Source organism: Meleagris gallopavo, chromosome 14 (genome assembly GCF_905368555.1).
Source record: "Meleagris gallopavo chromosome 14, MGAL_WU_HG_1.1, whole genome shotgun sequence".
NCBI lineage: Eukaryota > Metazoa > Chordata > Aves > Galliformes > Phasianidae > Meleagris > Meleagris gallopavo.
The window spans coordinates 12,821,504-12,844,880 of record NC_139417.1 but is presented as its reverse complement, the minus strand read 5'-3'; the positions used below and the strand labels follow the sequence as shown (position 1 = coordinate 12,844,880).

Below are 23,377 nucleotides of genomic sequence, written 5' to 3'. Positions count from 1 at the left end.
CCGGCATCTATGAGTCACAAACACAAAGGATGCAGAAATGTCAATTAAGTTACACAGCCACTTCCCCAATGACAACCACACCTCAGTTCACAATTAGATTAGAAAACCAGTGAAAACAAATTGTTGTAGGGCAGAATTTTTATCTCCTGCTCTGAAACACAAAACTCCACCGTGGTTCGCGCATCGCTCCTTTTGGCTCGTTTTTAAGTAGGCTGGTGTGAACTGATCCCTGAAACTGACGCGGGAGCTAAAACAAATTTCCTTTCCTACATCTAATGAAGCTGTGGGCCGGGAGAGCACTCCAGTTTCCGGGAGTCTTTGTGGTACGAGAACCCAATTTTAGATCGGTGCCGATCATTAATAGCTTTCTGGCATAAGAGGAGAAGCGAGTCTGTCAACTATAATATGGTTTTGTTCCCTCTGAAGCAAGTTCTTGATTTTTTTCCCTCATCTTATGTAAATTTTCAATGCCATTTAACTTCTTGCAGATGCTTGCAGCTTTTCAAAATGCCAGGCCCTCATTCCATTCAGTACTGGCGGTACCCAAGGTAGAAAGCACCAGCTCATCCTCAGAATTTCTCTCACGCCTCCGCTCTCATTTCTGAGCCACCTCCCTCTCCCATCGCCCACCTGCCACATCCTCCTCACTCTTTCTCTCCATTCGGGGAGCTGTTCCTGTCTCCTCCAACATTACAGCGTCTCCTCTTCCCAAACCGTTCCAGATCACCCCCTCAAGATCCCTCGCACGGTTCTGTCGCCTCTCCTCTCCTCCTCCTGCACCATCAAGAAATCCCTGTGTCTCTTTCCAGATACCTTTGCATAGAGGACATGCAGGAGCCTGGTCAGCAAGCAGGCTAGGTCCAGGGAAACTAGGACTGCAGCAAAAAGGGCACAGTGCCCACCTGTAGGGCTGCCAAGGGCACCTTTGCTGGAGGGCAGGAGGTGGAGGTGCACCCAGAGACATCCCTGAGCCAGGGTGGGTGCCAGCAGCAGAACCCCAAAAAACAGACAAGAGGAAGCAGTTCTCGCCTAAATGTTCTTTAAACCACTGAACTAAGAATGGCAGGATGTGGCCCTCACTTTTCATCTCAGCTGCTTCTACGCTACTCATGTTCCTGAAGCATCAGAAGTATAGCTCAGAAAACCCGTCTTATTTCACTGGTGTTACACTACACACAACAGTGAGGATCATATGTCAAGCTGTTTGTTTTTCACTTGGCTAGAATGACCCAACAACTCACTCGTTTCCTTACAAAAACATTTCAACAAGTATCATGGCTTGTGCTGAGAGGAAATGGGGAAATTGCTGTGAAGGAAAAAAAAGCACTTCGAATACAAGTGCATTAAAAGCCTGGGAAACATTGAGTTTGTGGCAGCAGTTTCTTCCTCTTGAAATACAAAGAAACACAAAAACTAACATGACATGTACGCTTGTTTCAAGATGTTCTACATTTCAGCAGTGGCAAAGTGAATGCTGTTCAATCATGGCGAGTAGGTGAGTCTTAAAGCCACAGAACTCCTCAGGATGCTCTACCCTTCATGCCTCTGCTCCACAGGCTCCTTACAGCTTTGTGGAGCTTCTGCCAAGTCTGACCCAGCCGTGGAGGGGGTCTTCGTGCTCTGCCTCTGATCAGAGAGCCCTCCTCCTGCACAGGATGTAGCTTCAAAATTGCCAGAATCTCAAATTCTTAGGTAAAGGTTTGAGAGAAGAAATGAAACTCAACTGAATGTGATTTAAAACAAAACTTAAAATGTGGTTAGAACAAAACGTGGTTAGAACAAAAGGTGCTCTTCTCACAAGTTGAGTCTGACCCAGAGCGATGGAGAAGCTTCCTGCAGGCGGGTGTACACAGGAATGCTCTCAGGAAGCCTTCATCTCCTCTCCCACACTCTCTGAATCTGCTTGCCAGGGTACCCACCTTTTATTTTCAGATGTTTACTTTCCTCAGGGCTTTAACTCCTGAGTGTCCACACATCATGTATGCTGGCTGTGATCCTACCACCAATGCCGTGAGCAGTCAGCTGGGCTACCCGACTCTCGGCACACACTTCAGTCATGACCCCAGTTTTGGTACCTACTTCTAGAAAAAAATGTCATCTCTCTTCTCAGAATGTGTCAGGATGCACAGTCCTTTGATGGCACCACCATCATATGATGACCTATGACCGACACCACAAGCTGCGTTAGGCTCTCCCCTGCCAAACACTTGAGCTGGAATGAAGCAAGCTTAAAAGCCAATGCTCTGTGAAAGCAGTCCTCAGAGGACTGCAGAGGGTTATGTTCACTGCCAGGTTGTGCAGACAATTCTCTCCCAAATAACCAAGACCCAATAGAGTTTACATCCCAGTTCAGGTGTAACACGCATACAAGGAGCACTGCACCAACAGCTGCTGTGAGGATCAAAGGCTTCCCAGAGCTGCATGCTGTAACATTACCTGTTCTCCGTAGACTGGTAATCCCAGTGCAACAGTAGAATCATAGAATCATTCAGTTGGAAAAGACTACTAAGATCACCAAGTCTAAACTGAACCCATCCCCACTGCCCACATCCCTCAGTGCCACATCTCCATGGTTCTTGGACACCTCCAGGGATGGTGAACTCCACCGCCTTCCTGGGCAGCCTGTGCAAAAGCCTCACCACTTTCTGAAAGTAAGTTTTTCATTATATCCAACCTGAATCTCCCCTGACATACCTTAAGGTCGTTATCTCTCATCCCAGGACACAAATGCACTTGCACTCTGTCTACATTTGGATTTATGGGGGGACAGCAAGCATTTTCATATATGCCATGTTAAGGAAGGCATAATAAATCTTCCATTTTTAACAGAAAAATCTGGTTATATGTCTCAGATGCAAAACAAGCAGACGTCAGAAGAAAGTCGGTCTCTCCCAAAAGGCAGACAAAGGCTGGGCACTTACGACATGAATGCAGCATTAAAAAAATTGTTTCTGACACAAGAACAGCTGACAGAGATAATCTCCATAGCTCAGCATGAATTCATACAGCCTTTCAGCAACTCTATTAGACAGGTGTGGTAGCAGCCAGCTGTACGGCAGGCACAAAGCAAGTTTCTGCAGAACTCAAGTGCCCATATGGCCCCGCAGCACTTCGAGGCGGTGCCACCTGCCCAGGCATCACCCCCTTCTCCCACTGCCATCTGTCCACAGAGAGGTATCCAGACCTACTTGAGGAGCAGTGTGAAGCAGGTCTTGATAACAAGTTCAGGCTCAGAAATGATGATGTCTTCATCCACAACAGGGAGACCACCAAACAGCTCCACCTGGACAGGCGCAGCAGCCAGTTCTGCTCTGGTCTTTAATTCTCTGCCCAAGTTACGAGAAGAGACAAGTCTAGCCACAAAGCAGGGAGGGCTGTGTGCTACTATGGAAGGCGAGTGTGTTAGCTGAAATACCATACGTCTCTGTAGATATGTGGAGCAGCAGAAGGAACCAGTCTGCTTAGCTGTATCACTGGTAATGAGCTGGTAAAAGGAGAGCATCCCCAAACATTCCCCTAGAGTTTCATATGACTGGTATCTTTACGCTGCCTGTTTAACATTATGGGGAACTACCTGCTCACACCTCCCGTGAAATGCAGCAGGATAGAAAAGCATGTATTTCCAGCAGCTTACAATGCAAAATGCAGAAATAAATTCTTTGAAAAGTGATAGATTTAATCATGTTTCACACAGGAGCATTTTAAATTACATGAGGTGTTTTTATAGGATTGAGATATGATAAAGAAGGTTTGCAAGGTGGCAATGGAGCTGGGGGGAGAAGGAGTAAGAAAACTTTACATTGGCTGTTACTAATATACAGGCATGTAGACAGTGCCCTACAAATCATAAATAAAACACACAAAGCTTCACTGTTAGGGTTATGGAGCTGTGCTTTCTAATCAACACTTATCCATACAGCTGCTTTTAAATATTGACCTGGTGGCATGATTCTGAGGGAGAATGTTTATCACAAGGGGTGATTTAATTCAATCATCCCAGTTCCTGCATAATGAGATCTTATTTCTCCTAAACCCCAGAAAGCAGTAACTTAAGCGAAGCTTACAGATCAGCTAATATATTTACAGCCTTAAAATAACACGAGACACTATAAAATACACTGAGATTCAAAGTTAATCTGTTTTAGCAATATTCTTGCAGCAAGTGAAGATGAATTTTACGCTGAAAAAATCCATTCTATCCAAAGCAAGGCTTTGTAATAACCAAGCTGCTTTCTAATGTGGTACATCATTTCACATTACTCACAAAGAACAGTTTGCCAAATCTGTGGTTCGGCTTCATTTGATACAGTATGCATGTGGCAAAACCCCACACCTTCTTTCAGAAAATCTCTTTTATTTTTGATAATGACTGCCTCACAATGTATTTGTGATGCACAGAAATTGTGCAGTTACAATCAGCAGCTAAATACTTTTGGATTGTATCAGCCCAGCAGCTTTCCTTTGGCTTCTCAGTCCTCTCAGTGCTGCGAAACACTGCAAGCTCATAAGAGAAATCCTGCTCCATCTTGCAAACCTCTGCAAACTCACTGTTAGAAGTGCTGTGAACAGATTTAAGCAATCTTTATTTAACACATACTTCAATTTTCAGCACAGAAGACTGTGACTGGCATTCTTGACTCATCTATCTCCAGTAGAGCTTAATGCTCATAAAAGCACATCCCAGCTTCTTTGCTGGTTTTGTTCAAAGAGCTCTGATTAAGCGCACCTGAACTTAAAACAGAGGAGAATTTAATATTACTCAAACTGGGACCATTTAGCTCCTTCCAAACTCCCTATCTCCCCTGGATTAACGTGCTTTCAGTGAGCACCAAAGGCAGAAGACATCTGAACACAAGTAAAATGTGCTGCAAAAGGATTCCCAGGCTTACCCGCCCTCAGCTCCGCCCTATGAACTTGAGGATTTCTGATTTAGATTCACAGGAGGTATAACATCAGATAGGAGGATTACTCTGGGCAAGCCGCCATCTCAGCCAGAATTATTTTGGGGGTGATATGCCATCAGCATTATCAGTTAAGCCATCAGCCATACATATAAATGTCTACCTCTAAAAAGACATAAAGAAAGAGACCAGCCTAGACTCTGATTTACTTTCATTGCCTTTCTTTGACCCCTGGAAAGAAAACCCTCAACACCCATCTCTCCCACAGCCGTCCTGCAGCACAGACACTGGAGATGACAAAAGCCAGCAACAATTCGACCCTCTGGCAGGAACCTGAACACTGCATTTGCAGTCATTTACAAGAGGTTGTAACTGAATGGCTGAGAGGTTTTTTAATGCATGCTTGCTCTGCATTATGTGCAATATATGGGAATGATATAGGAACCCATATGTGTTAGTGGCAATAACTGGGGCGGTAATGGGCTGGGCAGCACCTTCCTGCTCCCAGCCTCTCTCTTCCACTTCCATGCTTTCACAGCACACGGAGCCCAAGCAAAACTTCCTGACTCTGCAGCTGGACCTGCTCTGCGACTTGGTGAGGGCACGATTAAGATGATGAGGGAACTGCCTCGCTGACTGCACAGAAACGACATGTTCCATTTATTTGCACAATGCAAGCCCTAAGTGATTCTTACATCTCAGAGCAACCCATTAACAACAAGAGACTTTGTGAATGGAGTATCTGGGTAAACACTTCAAACAAATATATAAATTATGCATTGTCGGTATACTTTTCTACCTTAGGGACCACACTGAAACGAGACTAAAGAATTATGTTTTATTTGTATTAAAAATGTATTAGCTGCTGTCCGAGCAGGTTTTCTAGAACATTTGGTATGCTACCCAGGAAATTCTGTCTGAAGCTTGCATTGTTTATTATTGCCAATACTAGGAGAAACTTGGCACTGTTGTATCTGAGAACTACAGTAATAATTCTTCAGGCAGAACAGCTTAAATTTAATAAGAATAACTTTTCCTTCTGAGCCAGGAGATCTGAAGGCAAAGGGAGTCCCGATTTTACCCATCTATTTTATATATTCAGACTTTACAACCAATTTCTTTTATGGTACAAAGTGAAACTCGGCAATCATTTATGAATGGATCCCACACTCTTACTTAATGTGTGCCCTAACGTTAACTGGTAACCAGAGACATTGCAGCTCCATGGAATGAGAGGATGAAAACTAGTGCTGCTTTTCTAAGGGCTACACAAACACTGTGCAACATCCAGCAGGACTGTGCCTCACGTGGACCTGAGAGCTGGATGCATTTAAGGAAAGGATAGATGGGACATTGGGACTTAGGGACATGTTTAGTGGGTGGTATTGGTGGTAGCTGGGTGGTTGGACTAGATGATCTGAGAGGCCTTTCCCAGCCTTAGTGATTCTATCATTCTAAGTTCCTGGATCTCAGTGTCTACGACCCCTGCATGTAAACCACCTATACTTGATTAGTCCTCTGAGAGACAAATGGGGTCTGTGTCTTGGATGGCTGCAGAGGACGGACTTTGCAGAAAAATAAATTGAATTAAATTTAAAAAGGAGGTAGGCAAAGAGACATAAAAAATGATCTTCCAGGAATCCAGGCTGAATGTTTAACAAGAGGGAGAAAACAGAGTTATTCAGAGGCAGCTGCTCTGTTTGGGAGAGAGGAGAAGGGAAAGGAGATGAACATACAGCTTTATTTCTCCTTTGATTCTGTAACTAAGACCAATTCTAACAAAACTCTCCAAAGACTTGGAGAGCAAAAATAGATGCTTTATTTCCAACCTCTCTCCCTTTTTCTTAAACAAAAAGGTCAAATCAGAATGCACCAGCTTGGGAACGTGTGAGAAGGACGGAGGATGAAGCAGTTGCTGCAGAGATGAGAAAGGGTACTTGCAGGAAAGAAAACAAGGCAGTTTCAATGACTTCTCAGTCCTCAAAGACACAAAGAGAGCCTCCACAAGGAGCTGGTGTCCCCCCAAAGCACACACCAGAGGCTGCAGTCCTCAAGCTCTGCCCCAGCTCTGCTGGCATCCTGCCCCAGCTCTGCCGTGCGATGTCTGAAGAAATGGCAAAGTGACACAGCAACAAAGCACACTGAAGAAAAATGCAAAAGGCATTGCTGCAGTTAGGGAACTAATTTGTTTTTTAGTCTAATGGTTATAATCAGCAGACTTCCTGAGTATCAATCTTCCTGAACCACAGAGGGGGTGAGATTATAGACTGACGACTGTAATTTTTACATATTAGACATCTAAGTGTCATTTTCAGGAGTCTGGTAATGAAAAAACTCCACGAGATTTTTTCTATCAATTTAAAGGTTGGGTTTTTTTTTTTTTTCTGCATGACTACAAAACGATTTTATTTTTTTAAGGCAGGATATTTTTAAATCACAGAGAAGTAAATTACTGCACTTCAGATGCTGACATTCGACACTAAATAATTCCTACGCTGACTCCACTTTGGAACATCAAGGGCGAAGGAAAGGAAAGGAAAGGGAGGCAAACGAATACGCAGATGTGTGTTGATCGAGTTCTTAGGGCAAGTTATTCAAACAAAACCACTAAAATATAAGGGGACAATTACGAAAATTAAGGCTAACAAATTGGTACGTAATTTAATGAAGCAAGTTAATAACGGCATCCCACTTGGGATTAATCATAATATATTAATTAATAAGCATTGGGGAGCAAAAAAGCTGCACGTCAAAATCATTTACAATGCTGTAAACTGAAAGATAGCGATCCTGACATTCAGACGATCATTAAGCCAGAAGAGCACAGAGACCTGTTCCCCATGCAAAGCACACAACCAGCTCACATTAATGGTTACAGCAGATCGTTCAAGATATTGAGCAGAGACACCATAAAACACACCGAAAGTGTTTCTCAGATTTGCAGGTTTGCACTGCTTTGGGGTCCAAGTCCTCTCAACTGCAAAAAAAGTTTACAGTTCCTTCCTAGCATCACTCATTGTGATGTTCCCATTAAAAACAAAAAGCAATGGAATGTGATTCATCACAAAAACCAAAAGTCACCCAGCAGCACACCACAACCGGGAGCTGCCCTTATCAGACCAGGGGAGCAGCAGCACAAGTTATGAGACCTGGCAGTTAAGAAGGCATTTATAGTCCACTGAGGGAAAAAATTATCTAATTTTTGTCTTTAGTTAGAGGTTGTTCCAGACACACTGGAAACAGCATTTCTTTCTCTATAGGAACCTGAAATTAAAAAGAAAATAAAAGTCAAAGTCTCTCTGTGCACTCTGGTATTTCACCCTGTGCTGCACAAAGAGCCACATGACATCACTTTCTGCACAGACTGTGCTCCCTAAAACTTAACCTGATAAAAAGATTGCCATTGAAAGGATTGCATTTTGGCGTCATCTGACATAAAGTGGGGCTTCCTGCTCTTCTGCCTCAGTGGAAAATGCCATGAGTTCATGCAGCTGCAGAGAAGAAGGGACAGGACGGCGATTGCTTGGGCGCACATAAGGCAGATTATCCTTCTACACCACACAGTCAGCCTGTGGATAGAAAAGTTTCAACACAGCAGGTTGCAGCCATCATGATCTAGAGACTGCAAATGCCTCTTGGCAGAACACAGGCAAGCAGAAGCAGAACGATGTGTTTGCTTCCAAGAACGATCTGTTTCAGCCGCCCTGTCAGTCTGTCTGCCTCCAGATCCAGCCCCCCTTTCGCTCACGCATTTGTACTTGTTCCTCCAGGCACGCCTGCTCCGATGTTCAGGCTGCTGTGTGAACACCTCTGCTCTTAGCAGCCTCGTGCTTGGCCACATGGGCTCCTTCTCACGAGTGAGGCACAGCAAACGTGCAGCCACGTGAATGAGCAAGCATGGTGCTCTGCAAACCGAGAGGAACTTGGCTCGTGTTTGTATGGGATGTGAGCTGGGGATTACCAGGAGCCTGGGCTCAGCAGAGACCCCAGAAGCAAAAGTGCTTCTGGTGTCAGTCAACAGAAAGTTTCATAGAATCAGAATCGTTTGAGTTGGAAGTACCCTTAAAGGTCATCTGATCCAACTCCCCCGCAATGCACAGGGACACCTACAGCTCCGTCAGGTGCTCAGAGCCCATCCAGCCTGACTTTGGATGTCTCCAGAGACGGTGCATCCGCCACCTCTCTGGGCAACCTGTGCCACTGCTTCTTTGCTCTTATTTGCAGTACTGCAGCAGCCTGCTCCACAGGTAACAGTCTGCGGAACTCCAGACTTGGACAGGAGTTGTTTGCTTAGTACTCTCAAGAGGCAGGCCAAACGTTTATGTCCTGAAATAAAGGATGAAGAGCCCTATTACAGAATCCTTTTTTACTGTTGAACAAAATACGAAAAATGACAAAACTGCACAAAGGTATGAAACAGAGCAAGGATAAAGTCTCGTTAGGCACTTGAAAGTCAGTGAGCACCAAAACTGAAACTGGCTATATATTTACTTCTTCAGTCACAGAGCTATTCCCCATCTGTTCTCCTCTTGCTTTCTTCCTTTACATAAAATATTCAAAAATATTCAAATTTCTCAAAGTTTCAAGAGAAGTTGAAACAAAATAAAAATCTGAACATGCAGATTCTGGATTTAGTTTAAAAATTCTTTTTGTTTTCTTTAACTGAAAGGTAGAACACATTCTTTTAGAAACAAACATTTCCCTTGAATTTTTGCCTTCTATCCAAACCTAGCTTCCAATCAATGGGGTTTTAATGCAGGTTCTTAGATCAGCATGGGCTCTGACTGTTAGGCACCCAAACTTACATGTTTTGGCTACAGAGATGGCTCTGGAGGCTGTTCAGTGCCATTCACACTCTGAACTCAACCCAAATCTAGCAGGCTTTAAGAAACACTCATAATTTTATATTTAAATCCTCCACAATGCAAAGTAACTGTCATGTTTTGATAGGTCTATCTCCATCTATTTACTGGAAAGTTGGGTGAGTATTTCTCTACTCCAGAAATGATTCCTTTTGCTATGTATCAATCGTATTGCACAGGGTTTTTCTCAGAAAAAATTTATTCTCACTGCTCTGCAGACTCTGCCTGTTCACATTTACTCAACCTTTATACCTTGGGGTACATATTTTCTACTTCTATATATTACTCTTCAACTATACAAAGGCCGTAGTACTGCTTTTATTAGTAATGACTAGTAGCTTTAAATAGCTGCAGTGATTTACAAATACTTGGAAACTGTACGTCAGCTGGTAAGAACACATTTCAGATTGTTTTGCTCATCTTCTGTTCCACAGAGGGTTACTAATATGTATGCATGCACTTTGACAAAAATAAATTACACTTTCAGAAGGCATTTAATAAATAGCTTTAACCTACATGCATTTTCATTTTATGAAGATAATTAAAAAAAACCACCCTGTACTAATTACTAAATAATACTCCTAATCAATAATAATAGTTTTATTATTCATAAGCTACTATTAATAAAATACCAGGAGTTCTACTGTAACCATTAAAAGAATTAATACTGTAATTTAATTTTAAGGTCTTTACATGTATCTGAAGTCTATTAAAATAAATGAAAAGCCTCTCAATAACTCTGGGTGATGCCCTGCATGTTAACGATGCTACACGTTATTTGAGCTACCGCAAATCACCTTTAAGATATTGCCTAAACACTGAAGCAGTGATTATGATTCATGTAGGTGGACATAATAACGTTTCAGGGAAAGGGCACACTTCCTCTTCATTCTCATTTTCGAAATTAAGTTTTGCTCAGACTTTCAAGAAGTGTTGCAAGAAGGAAGATGTAAAATTAGGGCACTGCCAAGGGACAATGAGATCCTGGTGTCCTACCAGATATGGTTATCCAAATAGCAACAGCATCTAAAGCAGTTAGCCACTGAATATACCAGAGACAGTTACGGGCAGGGAAGACGGGGGGAAAAAAGAGTTTCTAGGGTAGTTAGAAGTTGAATTCTATTATTTCAGAACCACACAAAAAGGGGCATATTTGTGTCAAATATTCAGTGACTTTGACTGTGTTCCACTGATTTATGCTGCATTTAGCTCATTTAGGCTCTGTGAAAAGCAAGTTAATGATTGCTTTTATGAAGCTCACCAAGAATTACTATCAAAAATCTTACAAAAGCAAAGCCACAATTACTATTTGTTTGTTTCATCGAAGAGCAAATCTCTGCATACATAAGCTAGTAGCAAGTATAAAGACATTCACACACAAATAACACCCATCTATAAAAGTTTAGTGCTACACATATTCTTCAACAACCTTAATATTAGAAAAGAGAAACAAAATTGCTTCCCAGAAAAAGACCTGTAAACTTTTGATGTTTACGCCACGTACTTCTGAAAACACCATTAGCTCCATATTTGCTCCCAAGCAGCTAATTATCTTTAAAAATCTAGCCCTATACCGCTGAAGCTCATGAGTGATTGAGGTATCAACATCACTCATCATTAGGAAGATAATTTTAATGATGAAAGCATTGCTAAAAGTTACTTTTAAATTCATTTTTACTTTGATTTCTTTAGAGATGATTTGTTTGAGTACCTGAGATACAGTAACTAATCACTGATGGTTTTCTTTGCAAATCATAAAATAGATTTATAGGCCCTCCCTGCAGGAACAAGAATTCCATCACCTCCTCCTGAATTTCTGAGCTATCGAACATTTGATGAGCGCTTAGGGAATCAGTATTGTGTCTTTTCACAGCAGTAATCAAAGAATGAAGTATTCTCTGCTGTAATGAATCTACCACAGGCCCAAAAGATGAATATTTTAAATGCAAAAGCAATATGTTTGTTTTGAACACATTTAAGTTTGGCTTTAATAAAGCAAGTAGTGAAGTGTGCAATGAATTATATTGCTAGAGGTTAAAACTGGGCTGTGCAATATTTCTGAATGCATTTAATCCAAGTAACTATTCATTTTAAATGTGACTTATAGATATATATTACACGAATGTGTATGAATGGATGATTCAGGAAACTGAGAGAGATTTGGGCCTTCCCTTTCACTCCTGGCTTGCTTCAAAACCAGCTCAGCCCGACAATTAACTGCGGCCTGGAGCCAGAATATTATTAAGAATGAGCTGAACCTTACCGGGCTGAAACTACACACACACATGAAGTATTCCAGTTAGGAGCTGTTAAATCAAGACTGAAGTGTCCTGCTGGGCTGGAACCTCAACCTGTCTTGGCGGACGGGTGGGCCTCGCCAGTGAGTCCCATCACTGCAATGTCGCCGCCTCTGCAAATCCTGAAGCCTTTAGTAAAGACAAAGAGGATGCTGCTGGCTGCAAATAATGGATAGGAAATTATGAGCCTTCCACCAGCACTGGCTGCACCTTGAGATGCACCAAGTAACCCCAAAACTGACAGGTCCAGTTCTGACAAGCATGTCAGGAGGCCAGGAGAAGTCATGGGCATAAACTTATTTCTCTCCAAAACACTCTGATCTTTGCTTAAAAAACACAAACACGTTTTCTTTAACAATAACAACAACAACAAAAAAACAAACAGAAGAGCTTTTTGGCTTACATTGCTGCTTTGTATTTTGATTCCCTCTTCTCGAACTACAGCGAGTGTTTTCCACAGCAATTCTCACTTTAAGGAAAAGCCACTTCTTCCACAGATTCCCTGGCCCTTAATGAAGGATGTTTATGGTCTGAATGACCACTATAGCTCCTGGCATTAGCAGAATGGAGCTCCTTCTTTCCATTTCAGCTTGTTCCAGCTGAACAGCTTTTAAAATAATTCGACCAAAAAGAGATGACAGGTGCCTAAGTCACTTTGCTACTCTGTCACATTCCTGTGGACTTGTGGCCTCCCTGAGAATGTGAGGTTCCTGAGAGGTAGAGTATAGCATGGTTGAGGTTTCTCTGCTTGTTGTTTGTGTTTTGCACAGTGAGGCACTTCATTTTGCCCCCAAATAATGAGCTACAGAGCAGAAGTCTGCAAGAATTTTCAGTGGAGCTAAATCATCTGCTGCTTCGTTATTTGCTGCATGTACAATGTTCCCTAGCATACTGCTTAAAGTGATGCTATGGTCAGAAAAGGGCCCACATATCTTTGGAGCCTTTTTCTCAACACGCCTTTTCACTTTAAAACTTGCACGCCAGTGCAAAAATCAGCTTTCAGAACCCAGTTAGAGATTTCAGACTAGCAAAACATTTGCAAATTGAAAATACCTTCAGCAGAATCCCCACAGCTATTTCATGTGACACCCTCTGAGTGTCTGCCCACAATGAACTACTGAGATGTGCGCTTACAGCAGTTTGGAAATGCAAGCATTGTTTCCCAATTTTAGCTAGTAATGTTCTTCATTTGTCAGGTCAACTGACCTGCAGCATGGCAACAAAAAGAGAATTTATCAACAGAATTTATAATGAAAGCAAAGAGAAAAGCACATATGTGATTAGCAGCAATTACAGTATGGTTCCAAGTGCTTCAATTATCCAAGTTCAGAACCAATGTACTTTACCTGGAAATTGCCCTTGAAACAGTGAATTCAAAATGGAAAATTCTTATATAGTCTAAGTTAAATTATTTAAAAACCAGGAAAGAGGGTTCTTAATTATTTAATGTTTCACCAATAATTATACAGTTCAGTATAATGTTCACACACCGGAGAACCTGATTTTCAAGGGAACATTTGTGAACATCAGTCAAACAAAACACGCATGCCAGACCCTGAATTCAGTCAGTGCGATGCACATTCATTCCAACACAGCATTAGCACATTAGTCAAAATCCAAGTCTTGATTCAGTGGCAAACCTAGCCAATAATTTCTACATTAAAACATTTACACAGAAAAGCACACACAATTCAGTGTTCTAATATATTTGTAAAAACAAACAAACAAAAAAACAACACAAACAAAACAGTGTGCCTTGTATTACTATATTTTTCAAATGTCATGTTCTAAATAACTGAGTTAGAGATGGGGCTATAGACATGGAAAACAGCAGACTATGAAAATAGTACTCAAAAGTTAAAACTGTTTATCAAAGTAAGGATATGGACATCTTTGGGACATTTGCTTCAACAGCTTCTGAGAGTCAGTTTTAAAAGGCAGTTTTGAAATTAGTTGCCTGAAATACAGACTTATTCTGTGCCCTGGGGAGCAAGTAATACCAGGTATTTCTGAACAAAACAGCCAACAAAATCTCAAGTTGTGGGTCACCATCGCAGAGATCCTCAATCTAACGCTGTATAGATCTGCAAAGCATTACCACCATCAATCAATAATCCTAAGCACAAAATCTTCACTTCCATGGGACAAGCTCTGGCCCCATGATGGGCAGTTCCCACACTGAGAACCCCACACCTCTCATGGGCCAGAAAATGCACAAGCCCTTTGAACATGAGGGCTCTGGGCTCTACAAATCTTCCCTGACAGCCTTCTGTCTCAGAGCAGAGCTACCCAGAAGGAACATCTGATACACACAGGTTTAATGGCACACTGCTGATTTATCACTTCAACCCAGAGGCAAGGAACTGAAAAAAAAAAAAGAAAAAAAAGGAAGAAAACCATTTCCTTTCAGCCACAAACTGACTTGTTGCTCGGCCACTTTGCCAAGGAATTACCTTACTCCCATCACTCTGGAAACAGTCTTTTTATCAGTAATGGCTTCAGATTTCATGGCTCCTGGAGCAGTGTAGCCCAGCTGCACCATCATCAGGACTTTACAGCCCAATGTCCTGTGGCCTGCAGGGCTAGAAATGATGAAAAGTATAGATTTCTGGTTCTCTCGGGGGACCAGCACACCTGGTTGTGGTCTCAAGGAGTCTGAGCTCTCTTACAATCAAAGATTTTTTTTTTTTTAAACAGAATTACAGACTGTTTGAGGGTATTTTTAGTGAGTTCAATGGCTCCCTCAAAATTGTGCAAAGTGGGATGCTCGATAAGGCAGCGCCTGACTTTGCACGGGGGGAATACAAAACAGTCCCATTTGTTGTTAAGATCCTTGAAAAACTGTTTTTTTTGGCAGAAATGTCACATGCAGACTAGGATACGTCGTGACATGGGGCAGCATTTCATGCAGCCGAAGTGAAGCATATTTGGGCACTAAATTGCAATTAAATTCAGGCAATTAAACTTAGACTCACTATGCTGGAACATGTATTGCGTACCGTGACATAGCACTTGCTCCTTCTGAGACCATACACACACAACGTGCAGCTCTTCATCATGACATAAATCACGTAACAGTGACTTTGACTGTTCCATTTTTGAACTGTTGTCATGCCAGGCCAAATTCAATTTGTCCAACCCTTCCCCCAGCACATCACCATTAACAAGTCTGGGGAAGCATCCTGCTATGCCACTGTAAATTACCACAGCTCCACCAACTTCACTCTAACATGAGACGCCACAGAAGCGCTCAGAAATCAGCAGTGATGAATTTAATGTGCTGCCTACTTCCACTAGCCTGATGTCAGCAGAGTCGCAGCAATGTATGCAACGCAAGGATTCGCCCTTTTATCCTTATCAAAGCTTTTGATCAAAGGCAGTGACATAAAAAAAGACAACCTTATTTAATTTGAGCAGTACAGTCACACCTGTCACTCTAACATCATAGAGAAGGGAGGTATTTACATATGGGTACTTGCATGTTCTTTTTAATCCAACTTCACAGACATAACAGTAGGATCATTTTCTCCCACAGTAAGAACTAGTGTGAAACCTCACAGAGGACTGATGTTTTCCCTTGCTCTTCTTTCCCTCATCTTCTCTCCTTTGAAAAAGCAACAGCTTGAGTTACTTCAAAATCTTCATTAGCTACTTATTAGTTTGGGAAGCTTGTCACAGAATCATCAAGGTTGGAAAGACCACCGAGATCCAACTGTCAACCCATGCCTCTGACTGCTCTATGGCACGCAGTGCCACAGCCACCCTTTTCTTGAGCACCTCTGCCATCTCGCTAGGCAGCCTGTTCCAATTCCTCACCACTCTTCCTGAGAAGAAATTTCTCCTAAGCTTAGTGATACGGAGTTGCTCCAACTCACTCCATTCAACTCGCCCTCATGCCAGTATAAGGACAAACCCCGTTACTGATCAAACCTGACCCAACCCCATGCTGCTGCAGGTGACCTGACCTGTCCCCCACCACGATCAGCAGGCTGTACCCTGAACCAACAGATGGGCTCACTGAGCATTCATGTTTTTGAGGATGCATTTCAAAAAAGGGAACGTGTAAATCCACTCATTTGGAAACCAGGTCTCCTCAAGAACTTGTTACTATGACAATTTAGAAGAAGCTGCTGCAGATAAGACTGATGAAACGTATTGATTAATTTTCTCCCAAGCTATGTTTGAATTTTAAGTTTTCTCTACGCAGAATCAGTTCACAGCAGTTTGTTAGTATTCTGGGGACCCGAGCAATGTGCTTCAGCAGTGAAGGAAGTTCCATGATAAATGTGTTCTCCAATCTGCATCTGTAAAGCGGCTATAAAATTGGAACAATTGATGCAAAATTCTTCATTACATTTCTAAATATGCTTATTTACATTTTAAATCACACATAGACAATATGAAATATTTTTCACTTAGACAGGTAGGAACAAGAAAACAGATGCATCCATTAAACCTGAAACAATTCAATGAATTAAAGAGTACTTGGTGAAAGCTTTGGTTTATGGATATAGCCCTTGTTTAAACTTACTTGAAAAAACACAGCCATGGCTCCTACTTCCCTGTTTTCTAGAACTGCTGTTCCAAAACTGTCAAAGTCATCGGGATTGTAGAAGTAAATCTGCATCTGTAAAAATTAAAAACAACAACAAAATTACGTCAGTGTTGATTCATCCAGCTTTCAAGTGAGGTAGTGCATATAGGCTGTACATAAAGTCAGTGTTATGAAACAGAGATAGAGGAATTCTGCTGAACAATATTGTTTAACTAGCATCTTGATTAATAGCATGGCTGCCCTACTGGGACAGTAACCAGGGAACAGAGTCAACACAATGCATTTTAATAACAAACGGAAGGATAAACAGTATGGTCAGTCAGTTTAGATGGCAAACTTTGTGCTTTTTTTGCCAGGATCTCTTCATTTCTTTTTTGCAATGCAGGCTCATCTCCTGTTCCGTTAAATGTGCTAGACATTTTTTATCTCAAAAACCATAGAGAATTTTTGAAAACGATTTCAGTGTTTAGAGATATTCCTTTACTCCTAAAGCAATTTGTAAGATAAAAGTGTGCCTCTGTAGCAATGCATTTTCATGAGCCTCTGATATTCAGGACTATCAGTTTGGGTCAGAATTCTTTCTGACTTCATTTTATGGCTTCTACTTCCAAAGCTTTAGTGCACAACAACAAGCATAAGCGAGACAAAAACGGATATTCTGATGGCATTTTGTACAAATAATAAATTGCACTGTTCGGGGCAATTTTCACATCGTTACTGGGTGACGAGGAACAGTCCCACAGCGCAGCCAAATGCAGCTGTAGGTCTGTTTGGACTGCCCATATCTCCTGGCACTTTGCTTGGCATCGCTCCCTCCTGCAAGTAAGTCTGCAGGCAAACGCACTGATGGCACCAGCTGGGGCTTTTCTAAGATGGCAGTGCATGAGAAATCCTGCCTTCTTCAAATATACTTTTCCCAGATCTTGTGTATGGCCAGATGAGATGATATCCCTTCATTTCTCCCAAATGTGGGCCCACTCACTTTTACTGATTCACAGGCTTCCGACCCTATATACTCTCTGTAATGTACAATACTGGCAAAGCACCTATATATCTAATAAAACATCATCATACAGAGAGAAGGCCAAGATGAAGATGGGTCTCTTCAGAGCTGGAGGTACTTTTTCAACAGGAGGATAAAATAAGACCACACTCCAAACTGCTCACAAAAGAAAAAAAAGAAAAAAAAAAACAAAGGAAAAAAATCATCTGGCACTCACTCTAGCTTCATAAAACTGGAAAGCAATTTTCTCCCCCTACTTCGGCCTCCCTATTCTCAGCACACTCGCAGCACGAGGGATGCTGGCAATATCTCACAAATCTGGTGCTGCCTCCAGGTCCTAACTCGTGTTTTGAACACATGCAGGCTGAGGTGCCACTGATCACTGATGCAGAAATTACAAACAGTTTGTTTCAGGTGGGATTGCTCAGACTTCAATTAAGTCAGTGCAGACAAAAGCTCACGAAACACTTGCAAATTACATTTTACTCCCCTTTAAAATAAAGCCGAAAACTAGGTATACCTGATATAAAATACCTCAGTATACGGCCCTCATAGGAGCTTATGAAGAAAAGTATCACTGAGTGAGTTCAGCATATGCCAAAGTCATTTTGAATCAATTTTGCTCACGGCATTTTAAGGAAATTAATTTTTACAATACACTTTTGGATAGCAGTGCAAAGGGCTTTGGTAAAAAAACGCTTAATTCAGATCGCTCGTCTCAGCAGTGCAATTTCAGAGACTAATCAAGAACCATACTCTGCCTTGATTACCAAACACATTGAAACATTTTCCCGCTGCTCCCTGGTGCTTTTCCAGGGAACGTGGTTCCTCTCCCTGAATCCATCAAGTCAAGGGGAACTGTCTTGTATGAAAAATTATCGTCATCTGTCATACAGCAGCTTCCTTACTCATTCATACAGCTAGAAGGAACATTCTAGGAGTGGAACCTCCCAGGAATTGCTATTACAGAATTTACACACGCACACACTGCAAAAACAACGTTAAGAAGATGATAAAGTTACATCCTCAAAGCTGCACGACTCAAGCTGCTCAAGAAGCCATACCTGGACACCTCAGCATTAGTATTACGACAATTTTCTGATTATGTAATCCCATATTGTTCTCTTCCATAACACAGTCTCGTCTGTTTTCCCACAATAAAATGCAAATGTACCTAAGATTTCTGTTCTTTTTTACATAATATCTATAATCTTACATGCATTTATAGGTAGACACTTTGTTTAGTATTTTCCATGGATGGCGTAATATTCTTTAAGTACAAATCAGGAATAAGACAGTTAGCCATAAAATTAATTTCACTGCATACTTAAGCGGCCTAAACATGCTGGAAAATTTTCATTATAACTCCTTATTATATAATTAGTATATATAATGTACGGTGCACTTTGCATACAAACGATTTCTGCTGTCTCTGCCTGGTATATTCAAAGCAGTAGTACAGAATACAACAAAGGAGCATTCAAGCTAATGAAAATTTGGATCTTATTATGATATGTTATTTGTGAAATTCATAATGGAGAATCATCCAAGCTTGCACATCTAACCTGAATCCTGTCGCTGCCTGACTTCAGCACTGTAAGCCACTGTTCCACACATTTCTCTGTATGATTTCACACAGCTTCTAATTTCCAAAATTTAAAAAATCTATCTTCTTCAACAGCTCTGAATCTCTTAGCCACGGAAAGCCTGCAATGCTTTTCTAGTTTCTCTAGCCTGACACTAACTGCCATCAGAACACTCTGCTCCTCACTTCTCTGCTCTCAGTGCTCCAAATCACCTTCCAATGGCACAGGTCCCAGGGGGCACAAAAGCCCTGTTCTCTATGGCACAATATATTACATTTATCAGCCTTTCACATCTAGATCAGCTACAGCTAACAAGGCCAGGAAAGGCTTACATGGGCTTTCTTAATCACAGCGACGCAGCAAGCATATGCCTTGCAAAGATCTATTACAAAAAAAAAAAGGAAGAGCCCAAGCAACCTGAAAATTTCAGTGTTGTGATAAGGCTAAGCTGAAAGAGACCCGCATGAGGCACATAAAGGCACTTTTCTTGCAGGATGACTCTCTCCATCCTGAAATTCTACCGACGATGACCGTAGTTACAGAGCTTCACCAAGGCAAAGGGAGGGCAAAGCTTGCTTCTAATGGAAAAACTTCATGCTTTGACACTCTTCACACTCTGAAAGAGTGGAATTGTTTTCATTCAAACTTGAGAGAGATTCGCTGTACAGCTGAGATTAAGCCTGAAAAAATTTCACTGAAAGAGAAAATCTTCAGAATGTCACAAGTGCCTTAAAACAGAGGATTAGCAAAAAAACCCCTCACTCTGCCATAACCCAAGAGATAATTGCAGTCACCCTACAAAACCACGTCTTGTTTTCTACTCTTTTCTATCCAGAAATATGCCCAGCTGTTACTGTTTCCAAGCACTGCAGGCATTTTTCCAGGCAAGAACTCTTTCACAAACAAATACAGCACATACATCCAACACCTGAACTGTTTCCCAGCCTGGAGTGCATTGCCTCCATGCTCCTACTACCCACCTGCAGTCCTGCACTGTGCCATAGGGCAGCAGATCTCTCTTGCTCGGGTCAGCCTACTCCTGCACAAACACCTTTCTTCAAATACGTTCTTCCAAACTACACAGAAACACATTATTTCCCAATAAAATTTGGGCTCCACTTTGAGGTTATTGGATTTTGACTCAGAACTGGTTTGCTACTACTCTGGTCTTAGAAAGACTGGCTGTCCAAAATGCACACATGCATTATGAAAATCAATGCCCATCAGAGATCAGTTCTGATTTTAAGTGCAATTGCCTCTGAATAACTCAATGCTCCCTACAAACCATCACTAGCTTGCAAAAATGGAGCACACGTCACATGAACAACTTCTGCCCACGACCTGTCCACAAATAAACTGTTCTGAGATCTGCTCGCATGCTCCTTCCCAGCTTGGCAGGATGGGCATGTAGACAGAAATCACCATGCCTCTTATTGCCCCATTACAAAGACAGAAAGTTTATATTCCAATACAGACTATCATGGCTAAACTCATTCAACACTTACAAGAGAAAAGCCACAATGAGCATTTGATAGATCCCATAAGATGTGCATGAGTTCAAAGCAATTCTAGGAAACTGAAAAGCAAGCAAGTAAATTTTCCATAGACAGATGCCAAGTATTTTAAAAATAAATAATTGAGACTTTTAAATTGGGCTGCTATCACCCTGTGCAACCTCCCACGGCAGATTTCTCTTTAGATTAAAAAATGAACAAAGGCTCATTGTGCTGTCACAGATGTGGAGTACAGAATATTCAATAGGATCAGGAATTGTGGTGGAAGGAAAAAGATCATCAGAATTAACTTTCTGCTCATTTCCTTCCAGCAATCCAAGGGCTAGCATGCAATTTAAAGGAGGAAAAAAAAAAAAAAAAGGTTTTATTGGCCAGCCAATTTCTTGATGAATCAGGCAGCAAGACGCAGAGACGACAGCGATGTGTTTAGAGACAGAGTACTTTCACACAAGGAAAGTGCACAGGAATAAGCAGGTACACTGCAAATCCTTGCAGAGCGCTGAAGCAAACAACGTGAAGTCTTTCCTCTAAACGAAGGGATTCAACAATGAATATACTAGCTCTTAGTAGCTCTACCCCTTGTATTCTAAGAATAAATCATGCTTGGCCACTTACACAGCTGGATTTAAAACCTCTCAAAAAATAAAATTAAAAAAAAGTCCACCAAAATCTGTGCGAACATTATGAATCACACGTGAATTTTCTTAACTGAAAGCCCGTATGTAGCTTATGTCTGCTTTAGACATGTGCACAGTGAATTAGACGATGTGATCCATTTGACTGGAATAAAAACTTTCTACAGACATAACGTAATCTTCACTGCAGCACTGAACATTCCGAGTTACTGTCCTGCAGTCGGTGTGTCTGCTGGACAATGAGATGGGAGCAATCAAGTCTGATGTTTGGCTTCTCATTATATTCTCTTAAAAAATAATAATAAAAAAGGCAACAAAAAACCTCAATTTATCATTTATAACATATTCTAAATCTGCTTAGAAAAGACAGAGGGGAGAAGCGAAAGCGAATCGTGATGTTTTCCATTTCTCCTACCAGAGCTTGATGTAATAAAATAGAGTATGCTGCATTCTTTCTAAAAGATAAAGCTGAACAGGAGAAGATAATGGCATGTTTTTCCTGCCTAGTCTATTATTCATCAGTGAATTTTTAACTACAGTTAGGCAGGTACAGAGATGTATTTTGAATGTCATAACTTAGTATTTTACAGAGTCTAAAGGAGTGCTGGGTAGATTGCAAAACAAAGAGTCAGACGAGGTCTATGCCCTAAAATAATTATGACTTGATAATGAAGACAATGCTGGGCTGAGAAAATGAAAGGAGTTGAAACAACAGGAAGAGCAAAGATCATATAAGTGAAATAACAATTCAACTCAATTTACATGTTCACATGCCTTAGAAGCATGAGAAATTTCCATTTAGTCTTTTTTTTTTTTTAACATTAAGCATTAATTATTGCTTCATTATTGTCTACAAACAACACAACGGATGCATCTATGCTATGAATAAATGTGAGGCTGAGGAATTTCCTAGCCCTTGTCACCTGTCACCCCACGTCCTGCCCCTGGCACTGGGCAGATCCCACAGCAGCCCCATAGGGAAAGCAGAGCAGCACTAGTAGGACTGCCATGTGCTTAAATGCACAGCTGGATGGAGGCCATATGAGTCAGTATCCGGCGTGCTAAGCCCTGAATGTTAAGAGAGAATTACCTTGGCAAGCCAGAAACTTCCCTGATGTCTCCTTCCAGAAATAAATACCCCTCAGGCCTGCTTCTATCCCAAACGAGAAAATCCACTCTTATGTGTATACAGAGTCATTACACAATGAAGGCATATTTGATGCTAACAAGATGTATGTTGCATTCATTTGTATTTCCATAATATGAAAATAACGGTTTCAGTGTTTATGCTTTCCATAAGATGAAACTTTTTTGCAATTGCTTTGTACTCTGAGTAACAGCCATATGATTCACCATGAAATGAAGTCTGGAAAATCGTTTTGGATAAATGGAACTATAAATTCAATAGAATTTCCATGACAACATAGATTGCAACACTCTGCCACAAGTAAAATGTTATAAATCATTCAAAACCAACAAGAAATCAGCAGTAAGTTGTCTCTTTCACAACACACAGGACCCCAGAATTACAGAGCTGTGGTTATTACCTCACCACGCAGTGCCTCTCATTGCTGCTCCTCTGCCTTGAAACAAGCATTTCATATCTGACCTCCTTCCAAACACAAGAAATCATAACACTAACACTTCAGTGCTGATATAAACAAGAACTGAAGCATAATGAGCATAATTGAACCTTTCTTCTTTCTCTCATGTCCTAAAAATCTTTAAAAAATCTTCATCCTGTGGCAAGTATTCCTGTGCATACAAATACATCCCCGTTCCTTGCTAGACTCAGAAAATGTAGGGGATTCCATTTGTGGATGAGGGTACAACAGAGTGCCTGGTTTGTAAAAAGGACGCCAATCACAGATCCTAGGGATGGAAGGAAACCAATAAAATGATATAAATGCACACACACAAAAAAAGGGATAAAAGATTACACTGCATAGTGCTGCTCATTCTTGTACCTCCTAGTGAGGTCTTGACGTGTGGCATTTTGCTTCAAGTTCAAAGGCCTAGAACTG

At 41.4% G+C, this 23,377-nt stretch overlaps 1 protein-coding gene across 1 annotated transcript in view; it reads right to left on the bottom strand.

Annotated features, from left to right (window-relative positions):
- PTPRG (protein tyrosine phosphatase receptor type G) overlaps nt 1-23,377 on the bottom strand; it is a 380,711-nt gene that overhangs the window by 117,461 nt on the left and 239,873 nt on the right. The window contains exon 5 of the mRNA XM_085235527.1: nt 16,592-16,687. Coding sequence (XP_085091653.1) covers nt 16,592-16,687 — 96 coding nt within the window. The remainder of the gene's footprint in view (nt 1-16,591; nt 16,688-23,377) is intronic.